General features: G+C 40.7%; 2 protein-coding genes across 2 annotated transcripts in view; both read left to right on the top strand.

Moving 5' to 3' along the window:
- LMBRD1 (LMBR1 domain containing 1) overlaps positions 1-20,131 on the top strand; it is a 289,978-nt gene that overhangs the window by 108,984 nt on the left and 160,863 nt on the right. Inside the window, exons 5-6 of the mRNA XM_068281447.1 lie at positions 468-535; positions 6,887-6,975. Coding sequence (XP_068137548.1) covers positions 468-535; positions 6,887-6,975 — 157 coding nt within the window. The remainder of the gene's footprint in view (positions 1-467; positions 536-6,886; positions 6,976-20,131) is intronic.
- LOC137570669 (E3 SUMO-protein ligase ZBED1-like) lies at positions 16,711-20,029 on the top strand. The gene is made up of 2 exons (XM_068279370.1): positions 16,711-17,033; positions 17,696-20,029. The coding sequence occupies exons 1-2, from the start codon at positions 16,731-16,733 to the stop codon at positions 19,370-19,372; spliced, it is 1,980 nt and encodes a 659-aa protein (XP_068135471.1). The 5' UTR covers positions 16,711-16,730; the 3' UTR covers positions 19,373-20,029.

Genomic DNA, 20,131 nt, shown 5'->3' with positions numbered 1-20,131 from the left:
TTAAACTTCTGTATAGTCTTGGCCACCGTTCTGCAGTGCAGTTTTGGGGTGTTAGCAATCGTCTTCATAGCTTAGGCCATCTTTATGCTGAGCAACAATTTTTTTATTAAGTTCCTTAGTTTTCTGCCATTAGGTGCCATGTTTAATTTCCAGTGGCCAGTATGAGAGTGATAGTGATGACACCAAATTTAGCACACCTGCTCCCCTGATTCACACCTAGGACCTTGTAACACTAACCAGTAACATGACCCCAGGTAGGGAAAATGTCTAATTCACAGTATTTTGACATTCATCACTTAGGGGTGTACTCACTTTTGTTGCCAGCAGTTTATACATTAATGGCTGTGTGTTGTTAGTTCGATGGGGCAGCAACTTTACAGTGTTATATATTTAATATGAATAATGAGTTAACATTTTTGTGTAGTGATATGTACTTATTTTTTTCCCTCCCTTCCTCTGTCTTACAGCAAATAAACAGTGCACTTAAATATACTTTTGGCTTCGTTTTGGTGTGTGCTTGCCTTCTCCTAATTGGGTAAGTAGTTTTCACCAGATAGTTGTGCTGTGAAGAGTTATTAACCCATTCGCGTTCCGTCATTTTCACTTGAGAAATGTTCACCTCCTATTCATTAGCCTATAACTTTATCACTACTTATCACAATGAACTGATCTATATCTTGTTTTTTCCGCCACCAATTAGGCTTTCTTTGGGGGGTACATTTTGCTAAGAGCCACTTTACTGTAAATGTATTTTAACAGGAAGAATAAGAAAAAAACGGAAAAAATTCATTATTTCTCAGTTTTCAGCCATTATAGTTTTAAAATAATACATACCTCCATAATTAAAACTCACGTATTGTATTTGCCCATATGTCCCGGTTATTACACCGTTAAAATTATGTCCCTATCACAATGTATGGCGACAATATTTTATTTGGAAATAAAGGTGCATTTTTTCCGTTTTGCATCTATCACTATTTACAAGTTTAAAAAAAAAAATATAGAAGTATTTCATCTTTACATTGATATTTAAAAAGTTTAGACCCTTAGGTAAATATTTACATGTTTTTTTTTTATTGTAATGTTGTTTTTTTTTTTATATATATATTAAACATTTTATTTGGGTAGTTTTGGGATGGTGGGATGTAAACGAGTGATTTATAATGTAAATGTGTGTTTGAATTTTATTTTGTTTTCTTTTAGTTGTAGTTTTACTTTTTGGCCACAAGATGGCGGCCATGAGTTTGTTTACATGACGTCACTCTAAGCGTAACACGCTTAGAGCGACGCATGGGGTAAGTTACAGCCAGAAAAAGCGAAGCTTCCGAGAGAAACTGTCGCTTTTTCAGTGGGGGAGAGGAATCAGTGATCGGGCACCATAGCCCTATTCACTGATTGCCTGGCTAACGAACCGCAGGTCGTGCACGCGCGCGATCGGCCGCGGGAGCGCGCATGGTTCCTGGACGTAGTTTCTACGTCCAGGAACCAAAATAGGTTAAATATTCAGCATGCTATAATCATACTAATTCAAACTGAATGCATTTTGGCTGTTAATGCCTTGTGAGTTAGACTTTTTGTAGTATACTGTGATATCTAGAATTTCTTCTTTTTTTATTATGACATAGTTCAGTGATTCACCACAAAACTGTTTTAAGTTCCAGGATAGCTGTTAATTTATTTTTTTTTTGCATTTATAATAACTATATAGGCTGCATGATCTACAATATTAAAGAAAAATGGATAAGACAATAATAGTAAAAATAGAAGGCAACATTGCTGCTAATGGTATTTCACCATAGATGCCTCCCTTGTCCTCTTAACACACGCAGAGATGCCTACAGTCCTGGAATACCCCATTTATTTTCATTGATTAACCCAACACAGCTTTTGGAGTTTGTGTTTTCACATTCCTTATGCAATAGACGTCTAAAAGTGTTTTAGTACAAAAAATATTTCGGCCTGCTGTGGGAATCTATAGGCCGTGATGAGCTCTGGATCAAATTCGGATGAAATCCGATCGTTTCATTCAATTTTCATCCTCCTAATTAGTACAGCTGAGCGGGTGGGTGGGTGGGGGTGTTTAACCCATTCGCGTTCCGTCGTTTTCACTTGAGAAATGTTCACCTCCCATTCATTAGCCTATAACTTTATCACTACTTATCACAATGAACTGATCTATATCTTGTTTTTTTCGCCACCAATTAGGCTTTTTTTGGGGGTACAATTTGCTAAGAGCCACTTTACTGTAAATGCATTTTAACAGGAAGAATAAGAAAAAAACGGAAAAAAATTATTATTTCTCAGTTTTCAGCCATTATAGTTTTAAAATAATACATGCCTCCATAATTAAAACTCACGTATTGTATTTGCCCATATGTCCCGGTTATTACACCGTTAAAATTATGTCCCTATCACAATGTATGGCGACAATATTTTATTTGGAAATAAAGGTGCATTTTTTCTGTTTTGCATCTATCACTATTTACAAGTTTAAAATAAAAAAAAATAGAAATATTTCATCTTTACATTGATATTTAAAAAGTTTAGACCCTTAGGTAAATATTTACATGTTTTTTTTTATTGTTGTAATGGTGTTTTTTTATATTTTAAACATTTTATTTGAGTATTTTTGGGAGGGTGGGATGTAAAGCATAGTTTTATAATGTAAATGTGTGTTATTTTTAATTTTTTTTTAATTTTAGTTGTAGTTTTACTTTTTGGCCACAAGATGGCAGCCATGAGTTTGTTTACATGACGTCACTCTAAGCGTAACACACGCTTAGAGTGACTCATCGGGGAGGGAACGGCCAGAAAAAGCACAGCTTCCGAGAGAAGCTGTCGCTTTTTCAGCGGGGGAGAGGAATCAGTGATCGGGCACCATAGCCCGATACATTGATTCTGTGGCTACCGAATCTGCGGCCGGGAGTGCGCGTGCACGCGCGCGATCAGCCGCGGGAGCACGCGGTAGCGCGCATGGTTCCTGGCCGTAGTTTCTACGTCCAGGAACCAAAATAGGTTAAAGAGAAACTCCGACCAAGAATTGAACTTTTTCCCAATCAGTAGCTGATACCCCCCTTGTACATGAGAAATCTATTGCTTTTCACAAACAGACCATCAGGGGGCGCTGTATGACTGATATTGTGGTGAAACCCCTCCCACAAGAACCTCTGAGTACCGTGGTACTCCTGGCAGTTTCCGGTCTGTGAACCTTGTTGCATTGTGGGAAATAGCTGTTTACAGCTGTTTTCAGCAGCTACATCACTTGCCACCAGTAAAAATGTCACCATGTAATAAATGTCAGAATGTAATTCAGGGATTTAAAATATTTTACAATGGGCAAACACTGACTAAATCATTTATACATAATTATTATAAAAATGAAGCACTTTCTTTATTACATTATTTTCACTGGAGTTCCTCTTTAAACTTACCCAGCAGCCTTCTTCTTTAACCCGTCCCACGCTGCATTCCAAGCCACGTCACGTGACTACTACGCTTCCTCCTTCAACCCGGAAGGAGGAATTGTTTGTAGTCATGCGGCTTGGAACGCAGAGTGGGACAGGATAGAAAAAAAGGCTGCTGGGTAAGTTTAACCCCTTCCCCTCTGCACACACCTGCTCAGCTGCACTAATTAGAAGGATGAAATCTGAATGAAATTCATTTGGATTTCATCTGGAGCTCATCCCTATCTCTAGGAATTTTTGTTTCCTCATATTTCCTTGCCAAAGATGTCTAAAAGCGTGTAGTACAACTTTTTTGTCAGTGCCAAATTTTTACTTGCCTTGAAATATGCAAATATTTCTAAGTTGTTAATGTTTATGCAAATCCATGCAGCTTGAATTTGGACCAATCACATGCTTTACCTGCAAGACTTAATTAGTCCAATTACATTTTAATAAAGATAAGCATTATTCAAAAGCACAATGTATCATAATTGCATCATTCTCAATCATCTCAAATTTATGTGCACCTCATTGACAATCCCTACTGACTAATGTGTACTATGGTACTTGTAGATTTAGCAGGACATTAAATAAACACAATTCAGACCTAGCTGGCACTGGTGTGTAGCTTTGTAAAGTTTGTAAGTCCAGGGTTTAAACATGGGCAATATGGTGGCTAAGTAGTAAGTAAATTTGACAAAACCTCAAGTAATTTTTTTTCACATTGTCATTATGGGGTTTTGCATGTAGAATTCAGAGGAAAAAATAATTTAACCCATTTTAGAATAAGGTAGCATAACCAAATGTGGAAAAGGTGATGCACTTGTGAATACTTTCTGGATGCACTTGTGAATACTTTCTGGATGCACTGTAGGACTATAGGTTTCTCAGTAAAGGAAGTAGATGAAGACAATGGCCTCGATTCATAAAAGTGCTGTCGGTAAGGTAAATTCGAGCGGGGAAACACCGCTGTCGGTATGCATGCGGAAACAGGAGAAGCTGGCCGAGTCCCTCCGTGTGGTGTTCTCTCTGCTGCTGCTTGGGAGGTCTGTCCCAGTCACTGCAATGTATTCCGCACGCTTCTCGCCACATCAGAGGTATCGGTAATCCCCATCTGCATACCGCTTCCTCTAATCTTTATGAATTGACATTTGTTACTTTTGTTTAGATAATCACCGCGCAAGGCGGTGATTTATCACTCTGCACGCGAATGTCGGCTTTTCATGCGGAAAAAGACTTTATGAATACAGATTTTGCTATGTGGTCAGTAAAGTGAGCTGTTTTCAGCATTTCCACATGTGGGAATGCTTTATGAATCGAGGCCCATGAAATAAATCTCTCAACAAATCACAAAGGACCCATTCACATTTGAAAAAGGCGATTATCGCGGTAAAATCCTCGTTTGCGGTGCGATTGCTATTAGGGCTTCTATAGCATGCGAATTGAAATCGCTCCCGAATTATCAAAAAATGCTGCATGCAACGCGTTTGCGATTGCTGCTAATCACGAAACGCCCGCGATTGGCAACCGTGAGATCACTGCCATATAGTTTCTATTGCACTAGCCTGTACAGAGCGCTAGCTCTTTGGCGATAAGTGGTAAAAGGCCTCTAATCGCTTTAGTGTGAATGGGCCCAAAACATCAGTGTATGGAAACTGTATGAGCCAAATCTGCTGTAAAGTACTAGTACAAATATCCTAAATATACCACAGACCGGTAAAAGAGCTACTGTACTCTGGCTAATGCCACCTGCATTGCAGGGTGCTGAAAAGCATTCAGTCGGCACTGTCAAATCAATACCATCTAATGTATTAAGCAAATAATACTGGATCCAAAACATGTCAATGTCTATATGAGATAATACGCTCTTACTAATTTTGCAATGCACCGCACAGTGCTTAGTATGTGGTGCAAACTGCATGTACAGCCTATGAATAGGGATAACAAAATTCCCACTTATTACACATAAGACACCATTCACAAAACATGCAATTCCAAAGCATTGCATTTAAGTATGGACATTTTATAATCGCAGTAGTGATTAAAGCAAGTTTGAACGGAAAATAAACTCGAGGTAGTTAATTGTATATGTAGAAACAGTGCCTCATGTGCTTTCATAAAACACTGGCGCATTAAAAAGTAAATGTAGTGAAAATATTGTAATCATTTTGTCATTTTACAATATTACCTTAATATAAATGATTCAGTGTTTGCTTATTGTAAAATGTTTTCCTCCCTCGATTTATGCACTTAAATGTATCACTAGTAGTGACATCTTTAGTAGGTGATCTCTGCGGAATGTTTTGTTCTGAGACCCTTGGGTTTTGTGTTTGTTTCCCTCTCCTCTCCCCCACTGATTTGTGGTCTCCTGGAGCCCCTGTAGAGTATTTGGTAGCGGAGAGATCTCCCTTGTCTGGCCACCTCGCTTCCTCCTTTTGTCTTTCATGCTCATGTTTCATCCATGGACAGCAGAATACCCATTTGCATTGATGAAGTTACTTTGACTACTTCAAGGCCATGAGCGTTTAGCAAAGATTCCTGGCACAAGAGATGCTAATTTTACTAAGTTACAGTTACTGTGCAGAATTATGTAGTCCAGGTGATTTGTTTACATTGGCTGCGTGCACATTGCAGGTTTGTGATTTGGCTTCTGCTAGATCCAAAATCCGCTTAAAGAGACTTTACAATGTAACTTAAACACTTAAACAGATCCTCTTTCCAGAGAAAGTTACAATTACCTTCCAGGTCTATTTCCTGTAACACACTCTTTGAGTCCGTGTTTGCACCGCCTTCTGGTGCTTAGCCCTGCCCCCTTTCAGAAAGATGCTGTGGTGTTTCTGTGGCACTCTCCATCTTGTATAGAGAGTGCCATGGCACTCATCTGAAATGGGTGGGGGGGGCTAAGCATCGGAATCCATCGGGTACTAGAAGAGTGAGTTACAGGAAATGGACCCGGGAGGTCATTATAACTTTCTCTGGGAAGAGGATCTGTACAATGTGTAGTTTACCCTGTATAGTCTCTTTAACAGGCATGTAGCTGGCACTGTTTAGGACTGTTAAAAAAGACAGCCTCCATCTGAAAATTGTCTAAAGTGCATGTAAATATAATGCATGTTGTATGTACCTTGCAACTGGGCTTATGCAAATCAACAAAAATTACATCTAATTAGTCAGTTTGAAAGCTGCATACAATTTGCATTATGTTTGGATGTGAACCAGAAAAAAAATAGCTTCTCATTGAGCTATCCTAAACTTACAAGTCATGGGGTTCCTAAACAAACTGTAATAGTAAAAAACTAAGTTGAAATTTGCCAGATTGCTGCAGAAACTTTGACTATTTGAACCTTTGTATGTGTTTTTCCTTGTATTGTATTTTGAGTACAGATTTGCTTTTTATGTAGTATATTATTGTGTTTACACATTATCTTCTTTGCTTTATCTAGTGCCTTTGCTCCTTTGGATATTCCTACAAATAAAAACATCACAGAGTTTGAGAAGATCAAGATCATATTTGAGGAACTGGGCAGCAGTCGTAAGTTTAATTGGTTCTTCTCCCTCAAACCCCCCCCATGCAGTTTTATTACTTAACCTCTTTGGCAATATGGCTGAGCCTGACTCGTCCAGGGAAAAATGGCTGAAACTGGTATGGACGAGTCGGGCTCACCCAACAGTTCGAAGGCAGGGTTACTTTTTTTTGCATGCTTTTTTCACATTAAAGTCACGTTTTGTATTTCAGTTTTAGGCCATTATAGTTTTGAAATAATACTTGCTACCATAATAAAAACCTACACATTTTATTTGCCCATTTGTCCCGGTTATTGCAACGTTTAAAAATTTTCCCTAGTACAATGTATGGCGCCAGTATTTTATTTGTAAATAAAGGTGCAGTTTTTCAGTTTTGCGTCCATCACTGATTACAAGCCCATAATTTATAATGGAACAGTAATATATCCTCTTGACATAACTATTAAAGTTCAGTCCCTACTGTAACTATTTATGTATTTTTTTTCCTTACACATTTTTTTTTATAGTAACTATTGGGGAGTGTTGAAGGTAAGGGGTAATTCCAAACGGAAACAAGTCTGTTCGTGGACAAAAATGGTTTTTAGATGTAATTTTACTATTTGGCCACAACATGTCCTTGTGCACACCTTCCCTATGCATAGTATTACTATGCAAAGAGGAAGTTATGCGTGGATGTAGAAGTATCATTTTTTGTGAATGATGACTCCGTCTCATAGACAGTGGCGGTCATTCACACGGCGACTTAGATCAATGAATCGGAACTGTGTTCCCATTCATTGATCTCCCGGCTAACGATCGGCGGTGGTAACGAGCGGGATCACGCAGCAGCAAGGGACGTAGTAGATATGCCCCTGCAAGTATATATGGGAATTTGCAGGGACGTAGTTACTCGTCCCCGGGGAGGGGAAGTGTTTAAAGAGGACCCATAAAATAATAGTGGAACATAAGAAATCCTATCAATAAATAGTTTGGTTTTAGCATCAGAAATGCTTCTTACATCTATACTAGACCTAAGGCCCATTACAATAACGGCCGCTAGGCCTCTGACCTCACAACCCCACTCAGCGCGCATGTCCGCCCCCCTGGCCCCATCCTCCTGCTGTCCCAACGGCCGCCCGCGTGCTGCGCATGCGCGGTAAGGCAAAAGCATCACACAGGAGGACGCAGGGACAGAGGGGTTTTATTGTATAGGATATAGTTGTATATTGATATGTAACTATGCCATCCCAGTGATGTCTAGCCTAGGCAATGATATTAATCTGCCTTCTGCCCTAGAGCACTGTGGGATAGCAGTTGATGTTACTGCTCTTTACACAGATGAAGAAAAACGTCTAACATTGATTCATTATGCCAGCTTCATTGATAAAGTTAAGAATATAAATCAGGATGGGGTAATTTTAATTTTTTTTACTATGAGAAAACTTTGACTAATAGTATCTAAATGAGAATTGTAAAAAATAAGCAACTGTATTTATCAAGGTACATTCAGTTAATTGCCACAGCTAATTCCATGCAAACTTTCAATTGTCCTTTATTTTTTATTTTCTGCACTTTCAAACGTATAAAGAGTAAAAGTTTTTAGCTGTAGTACTCCTGGTAACCATATCAAGATGCCAATTAAAAAGACAAACATTATTTCCTCCTTTACTTCATCAAATCTGTTAGAATGGAAAGAAGTATATTTGAAAACAATTAGATAAAGGAAAACAGCAATTTCAGAGCTGACCCACCAGATGGTTTATGAGTTGCTGTAAATTTAAATAATAAAACGGATTCTCTCCATGCCCCACTTGGATGGTCAGTTTATTCATAAACTACTGCCATTAAAAGTAATGTGAGTTTCCACCCTGGTCACAGCTTAATTAAGCTGTCATTGCACTTTTTTTAATACATTTTGAGTAGCAGTCTCTCTCTTTTGCGCATTCATAAATCAACACACACAATTCTCATTTGTTTCCCATTGAAATGGTGGGTTAAGTAAATAGACAATTAAAAAATCCAAATTACATCTTCCAAATATGTTAAATGCTTAAAGTGGAACTTAGTCCTTAAATGTCAGTTGTCTGTTTTTTTTTTAATTATTCATTGTGAACTTGACAGACCACCCTGAAAAGAAGAGTGAAATCTGCACAGGAACAAATACAATAATTAAGTTACTCTCAGGTGTCTATTGCTGTTTTGTATCCAGTGCATTGATTAAGATACCCCTGACTGAAAGTGTGAGGCAAATTCCATTACGTAGGCAAGAATAAAAGCCTGATGCTAGTTCTAAAATTGTTTCAGGGGACACACATTTTTGTCTTAGAGATAGCTTTAGAGGTCAGATTTCTCTTATGTTGGCTTCTCAAAAACATGTATACCAACCAATTCTATTCTGTTTTTCACAACTTCATGTAGGTGGCTTGTGTGAGGAAAAAAACAAAAAAAAAGTTCCCTGGGGGGTACTTACCTAGGGACGTGGAAGCCTCAGGGTCCCAATGAGGCTTCCCCTCACCCCTGTAGCTGCAGGCAGTCCAGCACTGGCTCCCCCGAAGTGTCCCGGAATCCTCCCTCGACAAGCCTGACAAGCGCTGATTTATTTACCTTTCCTGGCTCCAGCAGGGGCGCTGTTGCTGCTCTGCGCACGGAGATAGGCAAAAATAGCCGATCTCTGTTGGGTCCGCTCTACTGCGCAGGCGACTTGCGTCTGCGCAGTAGAGCGGCCCGACAGCGATCGGCTATTTCCGCCCATCTTCGAGGCGGAGAACTGACACTGCGCCCCTGCTGGAGTCAGGAAATGTAAATATTTACATCCCCGCTGTTCGAGGAGCTTTATCACCACTGCCGTAGGACTGAGGAGGACAGGGGAAGCCTCAATAGGATCCGGAGGCTTCCCCCACCCAAGGTGAGTACCCCCCAGGGGAGGTTTTCTTCGTTGCAGGGTATCTTCAAATCAGGCTGATAGTATGTTCATGGCTACTGTAAAGAGTTCTAACTGTCCTACCTGAAGAATGTCCTATATCTCGTTTCCTTGATTTAGAGTATTGGATTTCAGCCATGTGTTAGTTTATAAGATGGCTGATAGAATATTGAGTTTTATCCTAGGTACACACCATACAATTTTGCGTTAGATGGATGGTTCGATAGATAATTTCTGACATTTCCGATTGTTTTTCTGATCGATTTCTCATAGAAGTGAATGGAAATAGATAAGAGAAGATAACCGAACCGAATTGGAAATCGATTGGAAAAACGCACAGTGTGTACCCAGCATAAGGAAACTGTTATCATGATTGCAGGTCCCCAACCCCTACTATGTGCATGGTCAATGTATAAGTGGAGGAAAAAAGTAGCCATAAAGCTCCATCTGTAACGCTCAGATTTAAATGCTTAAAGTTCAAATGTGGATTTGGTTTGGTAGTATGTGGTTGCCCACCTTCTCACACTCTTGGTGAGCACTGTCGCATGGGAAACTGGCAAACACTACTTCCAAAACCCTTACTCTTATTTTTATTTTTTTTTCATGGTCAATTTAATATTTTGCCATTGCCTTGTATTGTACTCTAAATGGAGAGTGATTTTTTTTTTTTTTTTTTTTTTTACGGCTTTTGATTAATCTTAGTGATTACCTGATTGGAGACCACATTGTTCTCCAGTCATTCTCTGTGTATTGATACTGTAAGTCACAGCATGGTGTAGAGGTACCTGTGCATGCAGGAGTTTGCATCACCACAGAAATATTTTTTTTTTAGTTTTATTTTCACATCTGATGAAATTTTCAGTCCATTTTGGTGACCATACAATTTCCCAGAGGATCGATCAGAAGGATGTAATGGAAATGATCGTTAGGGCTCACTGACAGAAGGAAAACTAATTGATTTGAAAAACTGGTTACATCAATTTGATTGGATTGGTTAATAGTTTTCCTGTCGTTAGTGGGCACCATTGATCACTTCCGATCAATCATTTCGATTAAATCAAATGATCGGTCTTCCGGGGAATTGTATAGTTAATGGGCACCTTAAGCTTACTTTTCTCAAGTACGTTTTGAGGCAGAGAGGAGCCATTTGTGTTTGAAAGTGACAGATGCCTTCTGGGAAATGAGTAAGATGGCATCACATTCTGCAGCTCTGGCCAGCAAGGAGAGATGACACTGTGTACTGGTAAAAACAAGGTTATGTTGGTATGTGGAACACAACAAAGACAAAGGGAGGAAAAAATGGTTTGTGTGGGGGTTTTTTTAACGTAAAGATAACCTAAATATCAAGCAGGTTGATGTTGCAGAGTTTCTGCAGTAAGATCTTTGTTCTCACTATATAATATAGGGGAAGAGGTACCCTTAGGAGTGAAAGTAGTAGAAGGTAGCTTTCTTTCTCATGGATGATTAATATGAGGAGGCAGAAGGTAACATTTGTCCACACTAGGTAAGGCATGTAGTAACACATTCAGTGCTGACACATTGCCGTGATGGCAGGAAGTTTTGAATGCTTGTGATGTGCAAAGTTTTTATCTTATAGACTTAATGATGCCATGTATCACACTGTCTAGAAGTCCAACTTGCAGACACGTTTGCATATACAGATGCTATTAAAAGTAGAGCTACCTCTGTGCTGCATTTTGGGCGCTTTGCTGATTGATGCGAACCATCTAACATTAGATGTGATGCATCTGTGATACTTTCAGTGTTAGTCGCAGGGCAAAAATAAGTCCAGATGAGTACGCAAATTGTAGGTTCGTGGCTCAGGAACTACAGACCCCAAAACATCAGCTTGACAGACTGGCAACTGGCACTTTTTAGTGTAAATAAAGAATCTGAGACTCCAGGAAAGCTCTGTATAGCATTGCTACTACACATACAGCTATCTCCTGTCCTGGGTTTATTCAGGGCTGGTTCTCATGAAGCAAGGTGATACATTTGCATCAGGCGGTAGAGATTACTGGGGCAGCATTTTTGTACTGTATTTACACTAACAGCATGCAGTCAGTGTAGTAGGAGAATCCAGAGGAAAGTGAGTTAGGTGAAGAGGGCATCATTAGGGAAAAAGCAGCTTGCAGTGTGGTGTGAGGAGTCTGACAGTGAGTGAGGAGGGGGGGGGGGGGGAGGCAAGAGAGCAGAAGTGTTTCATTTGACTTGCACAGCAAAAGGGAGGAGGAGGCACTGCTGCCCTGACTGAGGAGTAATGGAGTTGCTAAGGGTGAGCAGTTTGTTTGTCAGACCCATAGCCAGTCAGTGTGCTTACTGTGTTGAGCTGCAGCATGTCATGTGAGAACATTAAATGAAGCATAGTAAATTGTCGGGTCCTGGGTGATCATTCCAGATCGGGGAGGCAAATCCTTACAAGTTTGACTCGGGTAGCAAAAAGTCTAGAACCGGCCCTGGGTTTATTTTCAGTTCTGTCTTGCTTGAAACCTCTAGTTCACACTTCAATATTTTTCATTGTTAGTAATGGTGAATAGAGGCAATAAATTATAAACTTTTCATATTTGATGCAGCCGATCCAGAGAAATTACCTTTGGAAATATCAGCCATTTGATCCAGAGATGTCAGTCTGACATTACTTCAAAACTTTAGGCGGTTTTCCTGTTCACTAAGCTTTAACTGCTGTCATTTGTTGTACACCACAACTATAGCTGCTCTGCTTAACCAGTTCACCCCCAAGGGTTTTTTCCCTAACGGACCAGAGCAATTTTCACCAGTCAGTGCTCCTCCCTTTTATTCCCTAATAACTTTATTACTACTTATCAGAAGAAAATGATCTATACCTCGTTTTTTCCGCCACCAATTAGGCTTTCTGTGGGTAGTACATTTTGCTAAGAATTTTTTTATTCTAAATGCGTTTTAATGGGAAAAATACAAAAATACAGAAATAATTATTTCTCAGTTTTCAGCCATTATAGTTTTAAAATTAAACATTCTCCTTTAAATAAAACCAACACATTTTATTTGCCCAGTTGTCCCGATTATTCAACTGTTTAAATGATGTCCCTATCACAATGTATGGCGACAATATATTATTTTGAAATATGTTTTTTTGTTCTGGCCATACAGTGGCTTGCAAAAATATTCGGCCCCCTTGAAGTTTTCCACATTTTGTCATATTACTGCCACAAACATGAATCAATTTTATTGGAATTTCACATGAAAGACCAAGACAAAGTGGTGTACATGTGAGAAGTGGAACAAAAATCATACATGATTCCAAACATTTTTTACAACTCAATAACTGCAAAGTGGGGTGTGCGTAATGATTCAACCCCCTTTGGTCTGAGTGCAGTCAGTTGCCCATAGACATTGCCTGATGAGTGCTAATGACTAAATAGAGTGCACCTGTGTGTAATCTAATGTCAGTACAAATACAGCTGCTCTGTGACTGCCTCAGAGGTTGTCTAAGAGAATCTTGGGAGCAACAACACCATGAAGTCCAAAGAACACACCAGACAGGTCAGGGATAAAGTTAGTGAGAAATTTAAAGCAGGCTTAGGCTACAAAAAGACTTCCAAAGCCTTGAACATCCCACGGAGCACTGTTCAAGCGATCATTTAAAAATGGAAGGAGTATGGCACAACTGTAAACCTACCAAGACAAGGCCGTCCACCTAAACTCACAGGCCGAACAAGGAGAGCGCTAATCAGAAATGCAGTCGAGAGGCCCATGGACGAGCTGCAGAGATCTACAGCTCAGGTGGGGGAATCTGTCCATAGGACAACTATTAGTCGTGCACTGCACAAAGTTGGCTCTTATGGAAGAGCGACAAGAAGAAAGCCATTAACAGAAAAGCATAAGAAGTCCCGTTTGCAGTTTGCCACAAGCCATGTGGGGGGGACACCAAACATGTGGAAGAAGGTGCTCTAGTCGGATGAGACCAAAATGGAACTTTTGGGCCAAAATGCAAAACGCTATGTGTGGCAGAAAACTAACACTGCACATCACTCAGAACACACCATCCCGACTGTCAAATATGGTGGTGGCAGCATCAAGCTCTGGGGGTGCTTCTCTTCAGCAGGGACAGGGAAGCTGGTCAGAGTTGATAGGAAGATGGATGGAGCCAAATACAGGGCAATCTTGAAAGAAAACTTCTTGGAGTCTACAAAAGACTTGAGACTGGGACGGAGGTTCACCTTCAAGCAGGACAACGACCCTAAACATAAAGCCAGGGCAACAATGGAATGGTTTAAAACAAAGCATATCCATTTTGTTAGAATGGCCCAGTCAAAGTCCAGATCTAAATCCAATCGAGAATCTGTGGCAAGATCTGAAAACTGCTGTTCACAAACGCTGTCCATCTAATCTGACTGAGCAGGAGCTGTTTTGCAAAGAAGTATGGGCAAGGATTTCAGTCTCTAGATGTGCAAAGCTGGTAGAGACATACCCTAAAAGACTGGCAGCTGTAATTGCAGTAAAAGGTGGTTCTACAAAGTATTGACTCAGGGGGCTGAATAATTACGCACACCCCACTTTGCAGTTATTGATTTGTAAAAAATGTTTGGAATCATGTATGATTTTCTTTCCAGTTCTCACGTGTTTACCACTTTGTATTGGTCTTTCACGTGGAATTCCAATAAAATTGATTCATGTTTGTGGCAGTAATGTGACAAAATGTGGAAACCGTCAAGGGGGCCGAATACTTTTGCAAGCCACTGTAATTATAAGCCCCTATGTAATAAATTAAAATTAATTTTCCCTTAAAATATAGATTAAAAAAGCTGAGTCCCTAAGGCAGCTATTTATTTATTTTAAGCTGATTTTTTTTACAAGCGTTTTTTTTCGGGGGAGCTGGAGGGTTGGAAGTGTAATTTTATTAATTTTATTAATAATGTATATGTATTTGTTTGTATGTGTAATATACTTTTTGGCCACTTCGTTATAGGAAGTGTTACATTTTTTTACACTTAATTTAACTGTAACAATTTCCTGTTTTCTTGAATGGACGTAGCCACTGTTCGCGATCACGTCCATTCACTCCAGGCACTGCGATTGGGTAGAGGACCGCTCGGTCCTCTTCCTCAATCACTCAGCATGAGGTCCCGACGGAAACTGCGGCGGTAGCTGGTACGCGCAACGTATTAAAACGTCATGTTGCCGTTAATAGGGTAAAGCATGACGTTTTAATACGTTAGTGTGTCATTAAATGGTTAATGTGTGAATTGTACATAATCCTACTTTATTTAAAAGTATTATTTATCCATTAAACGGTTTGCATTTTTATTCTTCATTATCTTTTCATCTACCTGTGAATCATTAATTGTGGCAACTTGAATAATATTTAATAACATATTGTTTGTTTTTTGCTGCTGCTTAGTATAATCTGTAGGTCTGTGCAAAAAAATGTTGTCATTTGCATGCAAAACATAAAAGTGGTAATGTATTTATGCCACAATAAATAAAATGCTTGTATGACCAAGATACATTTCCAAATGTTGGTCTGCAAACTTTACATGAGGACAGGCAGTTTTAGAGCAGGCCTGAGTCCTCTCTGCTCTAAAAGCTACACAACAGCATAATAACTTTTAAACAAAAAAAATTCTTTGTTACAGCTGATACAAATCCTAAAATAAATCTGCACTTTTTCTACTTCCTGATTCATGGAAGCAGACATTTTGTTAACACCCAGTGCTTTCAAATGGGCTTATCTGCCATCTCTGACGTGGCAGTCATGTGATACAGGGGGAGATCCGATTACAACTTTTGATTAGACACAAATGAGGGGGAATTAGACAGGCTAAACTCTCTAAATACATACGTGCATTTCTCTCTGTTTTCCTTCTGTCATGTGCAAAATTCATGTCCACTTTAAGCAGTATTGGATTAAAAGTTTAGCAGAAGCACTGTTCTGTACTTAGTGATGAGTGAAAAGAGGAACTTCATCTGCTGTGTCACATGTAGGGTTGCCGCGGTTTACCGGTTTCACGATATATCGCGGTATTAATTTACATGGTAACCGTACCGTGCACATTTCCGAAATACCGGTTTGCCCTATTTCCGGGTTGACGTCAGGCGCTGGCTGCGTACGCGTCCTGTAATGATGACGCGAGTGCGACCTGCCGCGACCGCGGCATGTAATTTAAACGCTGCTCCCCTAGCGGCTGGAGCGCACACGCATCTACGCACCACGTAGGCACGTACTCCTCCTCCTGCCTTCCCGCCCAGAGTCTGTGAGTGCTGCGTACTGCCGCTGCGTAGCTTGTACGACCCAGGAGGGAGCCATATTTCCAGCCAGGCCAGCAACAAAGTAAGGCAAGGGGGAAACGCCCTAGAGCCACCCTAAAGGAAAAAATAAGGGCATCGCCACGCCAACGCCAATTCGCCACCACCACCACCTTAAGGGTATGCATCCAGCCCCACCTGACCTCATGGCCTGCCGCCTGAGAGCCTCCCCCACTGTGTCTGACTCTGGGGCCTGGGCCTGCCTGCCACTGCCAGCCTGAGCCAGCTAGGAAAGCAGACCCTGGCTGCACGGTGCACCTGCTGCATGTATTTAGAGAGTTTAGCCTGTGTGAGTGCAAGCAAGTCATTTGATCCCCAATGTGTCATCATCTCTGAGACTGAGTCTGACTACCACCTGTGCTGTGCATAAGCTCGTCTGATCACAAGTTGTAATTTGATCTCTCCCAGTCCTTGTGCCACTGCCACTGCCACGGTGCCACCAATAAGATAGTTGTAAAAGAGAATTGCACTGCAGAATGCTTCCTGAGGAGGATTTCCACCAGCCACAGATCATGCAGGCTGAGGCATCAGAAATGCAGCCAGCTGAGTCAAGAAATATGCAGGATGCTGATCCTAAGATGCACAGAAGAAGTAATATGCAGGAAGAGGAAATTGAGCTACACAAAAGCATGCAGGCAACAGAGCCACAGCAAACGGCAGAAAGAATCCTGCTCCATCCACCAAATAAAAAAGTCAAATCTGCAGCATGGGAACATTTTGGATATCCCAAAAACGACCGTGGCTTTGTCATGGAGGACGGATTTCCAGTATGTCGCAATTGTGGGCGAAAAGTGGCTGCCAAAGGAGGAAACACCTCGAACATGTTTGCTCATCTCCGAGAACACCATCCCTCTGTGTCTCACTCTCTACAACATAGCAAGGTATGTATCCATCCATTCCCATTTCAATTTCCTCACTGCCTAATTTTTTATCAATGCTGCATTATTGCTGTGTACTTTAACTTTTAGGCCTGTGCATGCCTGTGCAACCAGAGACGAAGCACCCTCATGTATTTTACGTTTTTTTAACATATATCAGTGGAAAAGTTGCAACATTATTAGAGAAAACACCCTGACCTGCTCTCTGTTTCATTATTTACTGTCAGCTTGCTTCTTATCAGCCCTGATAAAATTCCAGAGACCCCGACTGTCTGAGCACTGTTCAGTCTGTCTTTGTTCAGGAATCTTTATAGGTGAGTCTCTTTTCTGTGCTGTCTTTTCAAGCCTAAGCCTGCCCCCTTCCCCTTGTGGCTCTGCTGCTCATGAATCATTATCTGCCTGTGCCTGAGTCATTATAGCAAAGCCAGACTGAATGCTCAGTCTGGGATTTTATCAGGGCTCATGGGCTGATCAGAAGCAATCTGAATGAACAGTAAATAATGAAACAGAGAGCAGGCCAGGGTAGGTGTTTTCTCTAATGTTCCAACTTCCCACTAATATGGTAAAAAACATGAGGATGCTTTGTCTCTGCTTTACTTTAAATGTAAATTATATATACATATTTTAGTGAGTGATTTTGTGGTAATTGTTTCTTCTTTCTGTAGGATGAAGCTAAGAAGACTGAATATTCCAGCACTGTTCAACCAACTGTCATGCAGTCATTTATAAAGGGAACAAAATTAGACCCCAAGTCTAAACAAGCCAAAGATTTGAACCGTGCTGTGGCATACTTCATTGCCAAGGACATGATGCCCTTAAGATTAGTGGAAAAACCTGGCTTTCTACACCTGATGAAAAAGGCCATCCCACTGTACAAGGTGCCATCAAGAACATACTTTTCCAGTAATGAAATACCTCGCATGTACAAAGAAGTGAGATCCAGTGTTGAACAACAGCTGAAGGAAGCTATGTGGTATGCAGTCACCACAGACCTGTGGACCAGTAGCAGTGGAGGAGGGGAACCATTCATTAGTTTTACAGTCCACTACCTCTCTTCAGATTGGAAACTGATATGTCATTGCTTGGAGACTCTCTTTTTTCCAGAAGACCACACTGCAGAACACATCTCTGAAATGTTTGACAACATTCTCCAAGATTGGAATCTTCCAAAGGAAAGCCTGTGTGGAATTACTACAGACAACGCGTCAAATATGAAGAAGGCCTTTTTAGAGTTCCCTTGTGTTTGGCTCACATGTTTTGGACACAATTTAAATTTGGCCATTAACAAAGTCTTGAAAATGCAAAGGGTAGAATCAGCTGTCAGAGCCTGCCGACATTTAGTACAGGGTTTTTCTAGGAGTTGGAAAAAGAAAAGAGATTTAAAAAAGAAACAGTCAGACCTGGAACTTCCTGAGCATGCCCTAATCCATGATGTGGTAACAAGGTGGGGATCTACATTTGAGATGATCTCCAGGTTCCTGGAACAGCAACAGGCTGTCTGCGCAGTGCTGGCCATTGACCGAGGTACATGGCACCTCATGCCAAAAGACAGCGACATTGCCACTCTTGAGAATGTCAACAAGATTCTTCAACCACTTCATGAGCTCACTGATGCCCTTGCCTCTGAGAAACGGGTCACACTGTCCTCACTCACACCAATACTTGAGCACATTGGCAATGAAATCCTTAAGGAGCAAACTGAAGACAGCATACTTACCTCACAGATGAAGACTATAATGAGGGAAGACTTGCTAGAAGGGAGATACACAGAGTCAATGCAACGTGTGTTGCACATCTCCTGCTTACTAGATCCGCGATTTAAGAGAAGCTTTTGTAAAAACCTGGATGACACAGTTGAGGCATGTATTGAAGAAGCTGAGAATCTTGCACCAATGTCACACTCACTAGAAGAATCCACTCCAGTAAATGAAGGAGCAGAGGGAACAGAAAGCCGTAGCACTACCAGTTGTACCAGTACCACCACCACCACTAAGAAAGAGAAGGGTCTATCTGGGTTGCTACAGCGAATCACATCATCCCGGCAGAACAAGGCAACATTAGGAAATGAAAACATTCATGAAAAAGTGCTGTCCGAAGTGTCCATGTACATATCTCTTCCTACTATCAGCAGTGACGCTGACCCTCTTTCTTGGTGGAAAATGCATAGGCAAGAAATGCCTCTTCTGGCAAATGTGGCAAGAAAGTATCTCTGCATACCTGCAACAAGCGTGCCTTCAGAGAGAATCTTTAGTACCAGCGGACATATCCTGTCTCCTCAGCGGTCAAGGATGAGCCCTGAAACTCTCAACATGCTTACATTTCTTCACCATAACCTGGCCTAAACAAATACATGTTAATCTCCGACTCTCATGATGAGTTGTGAATGTGAATTTCATGTCAGATAGATGGGTCGAATTGGATAATTTCCGACAGGTCTGATCTGATTTCCGATGGTTTTTCTGATTGATTTGCATTGATCATGTAAGTGGTCAGAAAATCAATCAGGAAATCGGATCTGTCTGAAATTATCTAGTATAGGTCGACCCATCTGTCTGATGGGAAATTGCATGGTGCACAACTTTAGTGACTGTAATATACTCATTGAATACCAGTCTGGTGGTGGTGGTACTGGTACTCACTCAGCCCAGGGCCTGGCATAAAGTGTCTGTGAGTGACTCTGTGTACTTACTTACTGTTGTTGGCAATTTTGAATTGACCTTCACTTATCGTATTGCTGATGTTTTCCATGGATTAGGGCATGCTCAGGAAGTTTCCATGCAATTTCATGTCAGATAGATGGGTCGAATTGGATAATTTCCGACAGGTCTGATCTGATTTCCGATCGTTTTTCTGATTGATTTGCATTGATCATCTAAGTGGTCAGAAAATCAATCAGGAAAACGATCGGAGATCCGATCGGATCTGTCTGAAATTATCTAATATAGGTCGACCCATCTGTCTGATGGGAAATTGCATGGTGCACAACTTTAGTGACTGTAATATACTTATTGAATACCAGTCTGGTGGGTTTGGTACTGGTACTCACAAAGCCCAGGGCCTGGCATAAAGTGTCTGTGAGTGACTCTGTGTACTTACTTACT

This window comes from Hyperolius riggenbachi, chromosome 4, assembly GCF_040937935.1.
Source record: "Hyperolius riggenbachi isolate aHypRig1 chromosome 4, aHypRig1.pri, whole genome shotgun sequence".
In the NCBI taxonomy this organism is placed as follows: domain Eukaryota; kingdom Metazoa; phylum Chordata; class Amphibia; order Anura; family Hyperoliidae; genus Hyperolius; species Hyperolius riggenbachi.
This window is presented reverse-complemented; position numbering and strand designations above follow the sequence as displayed.

Coding starts and splice junctions, on each gene's coding strand:
- LOC137570669 (XM_068279370.1), top strand. CDS start 16,731: ATGCACAGAAGAAGTAATATGCAGGAAGAGGAAATTGAGCTACACAAA. Junction 17,034..17,695: donor ACTCTCTACAACATAGCAAG/GTATGTATCCAT, acceptor TTCTTTCTGTAG/GATGAAGCTAAGAAGACTGA.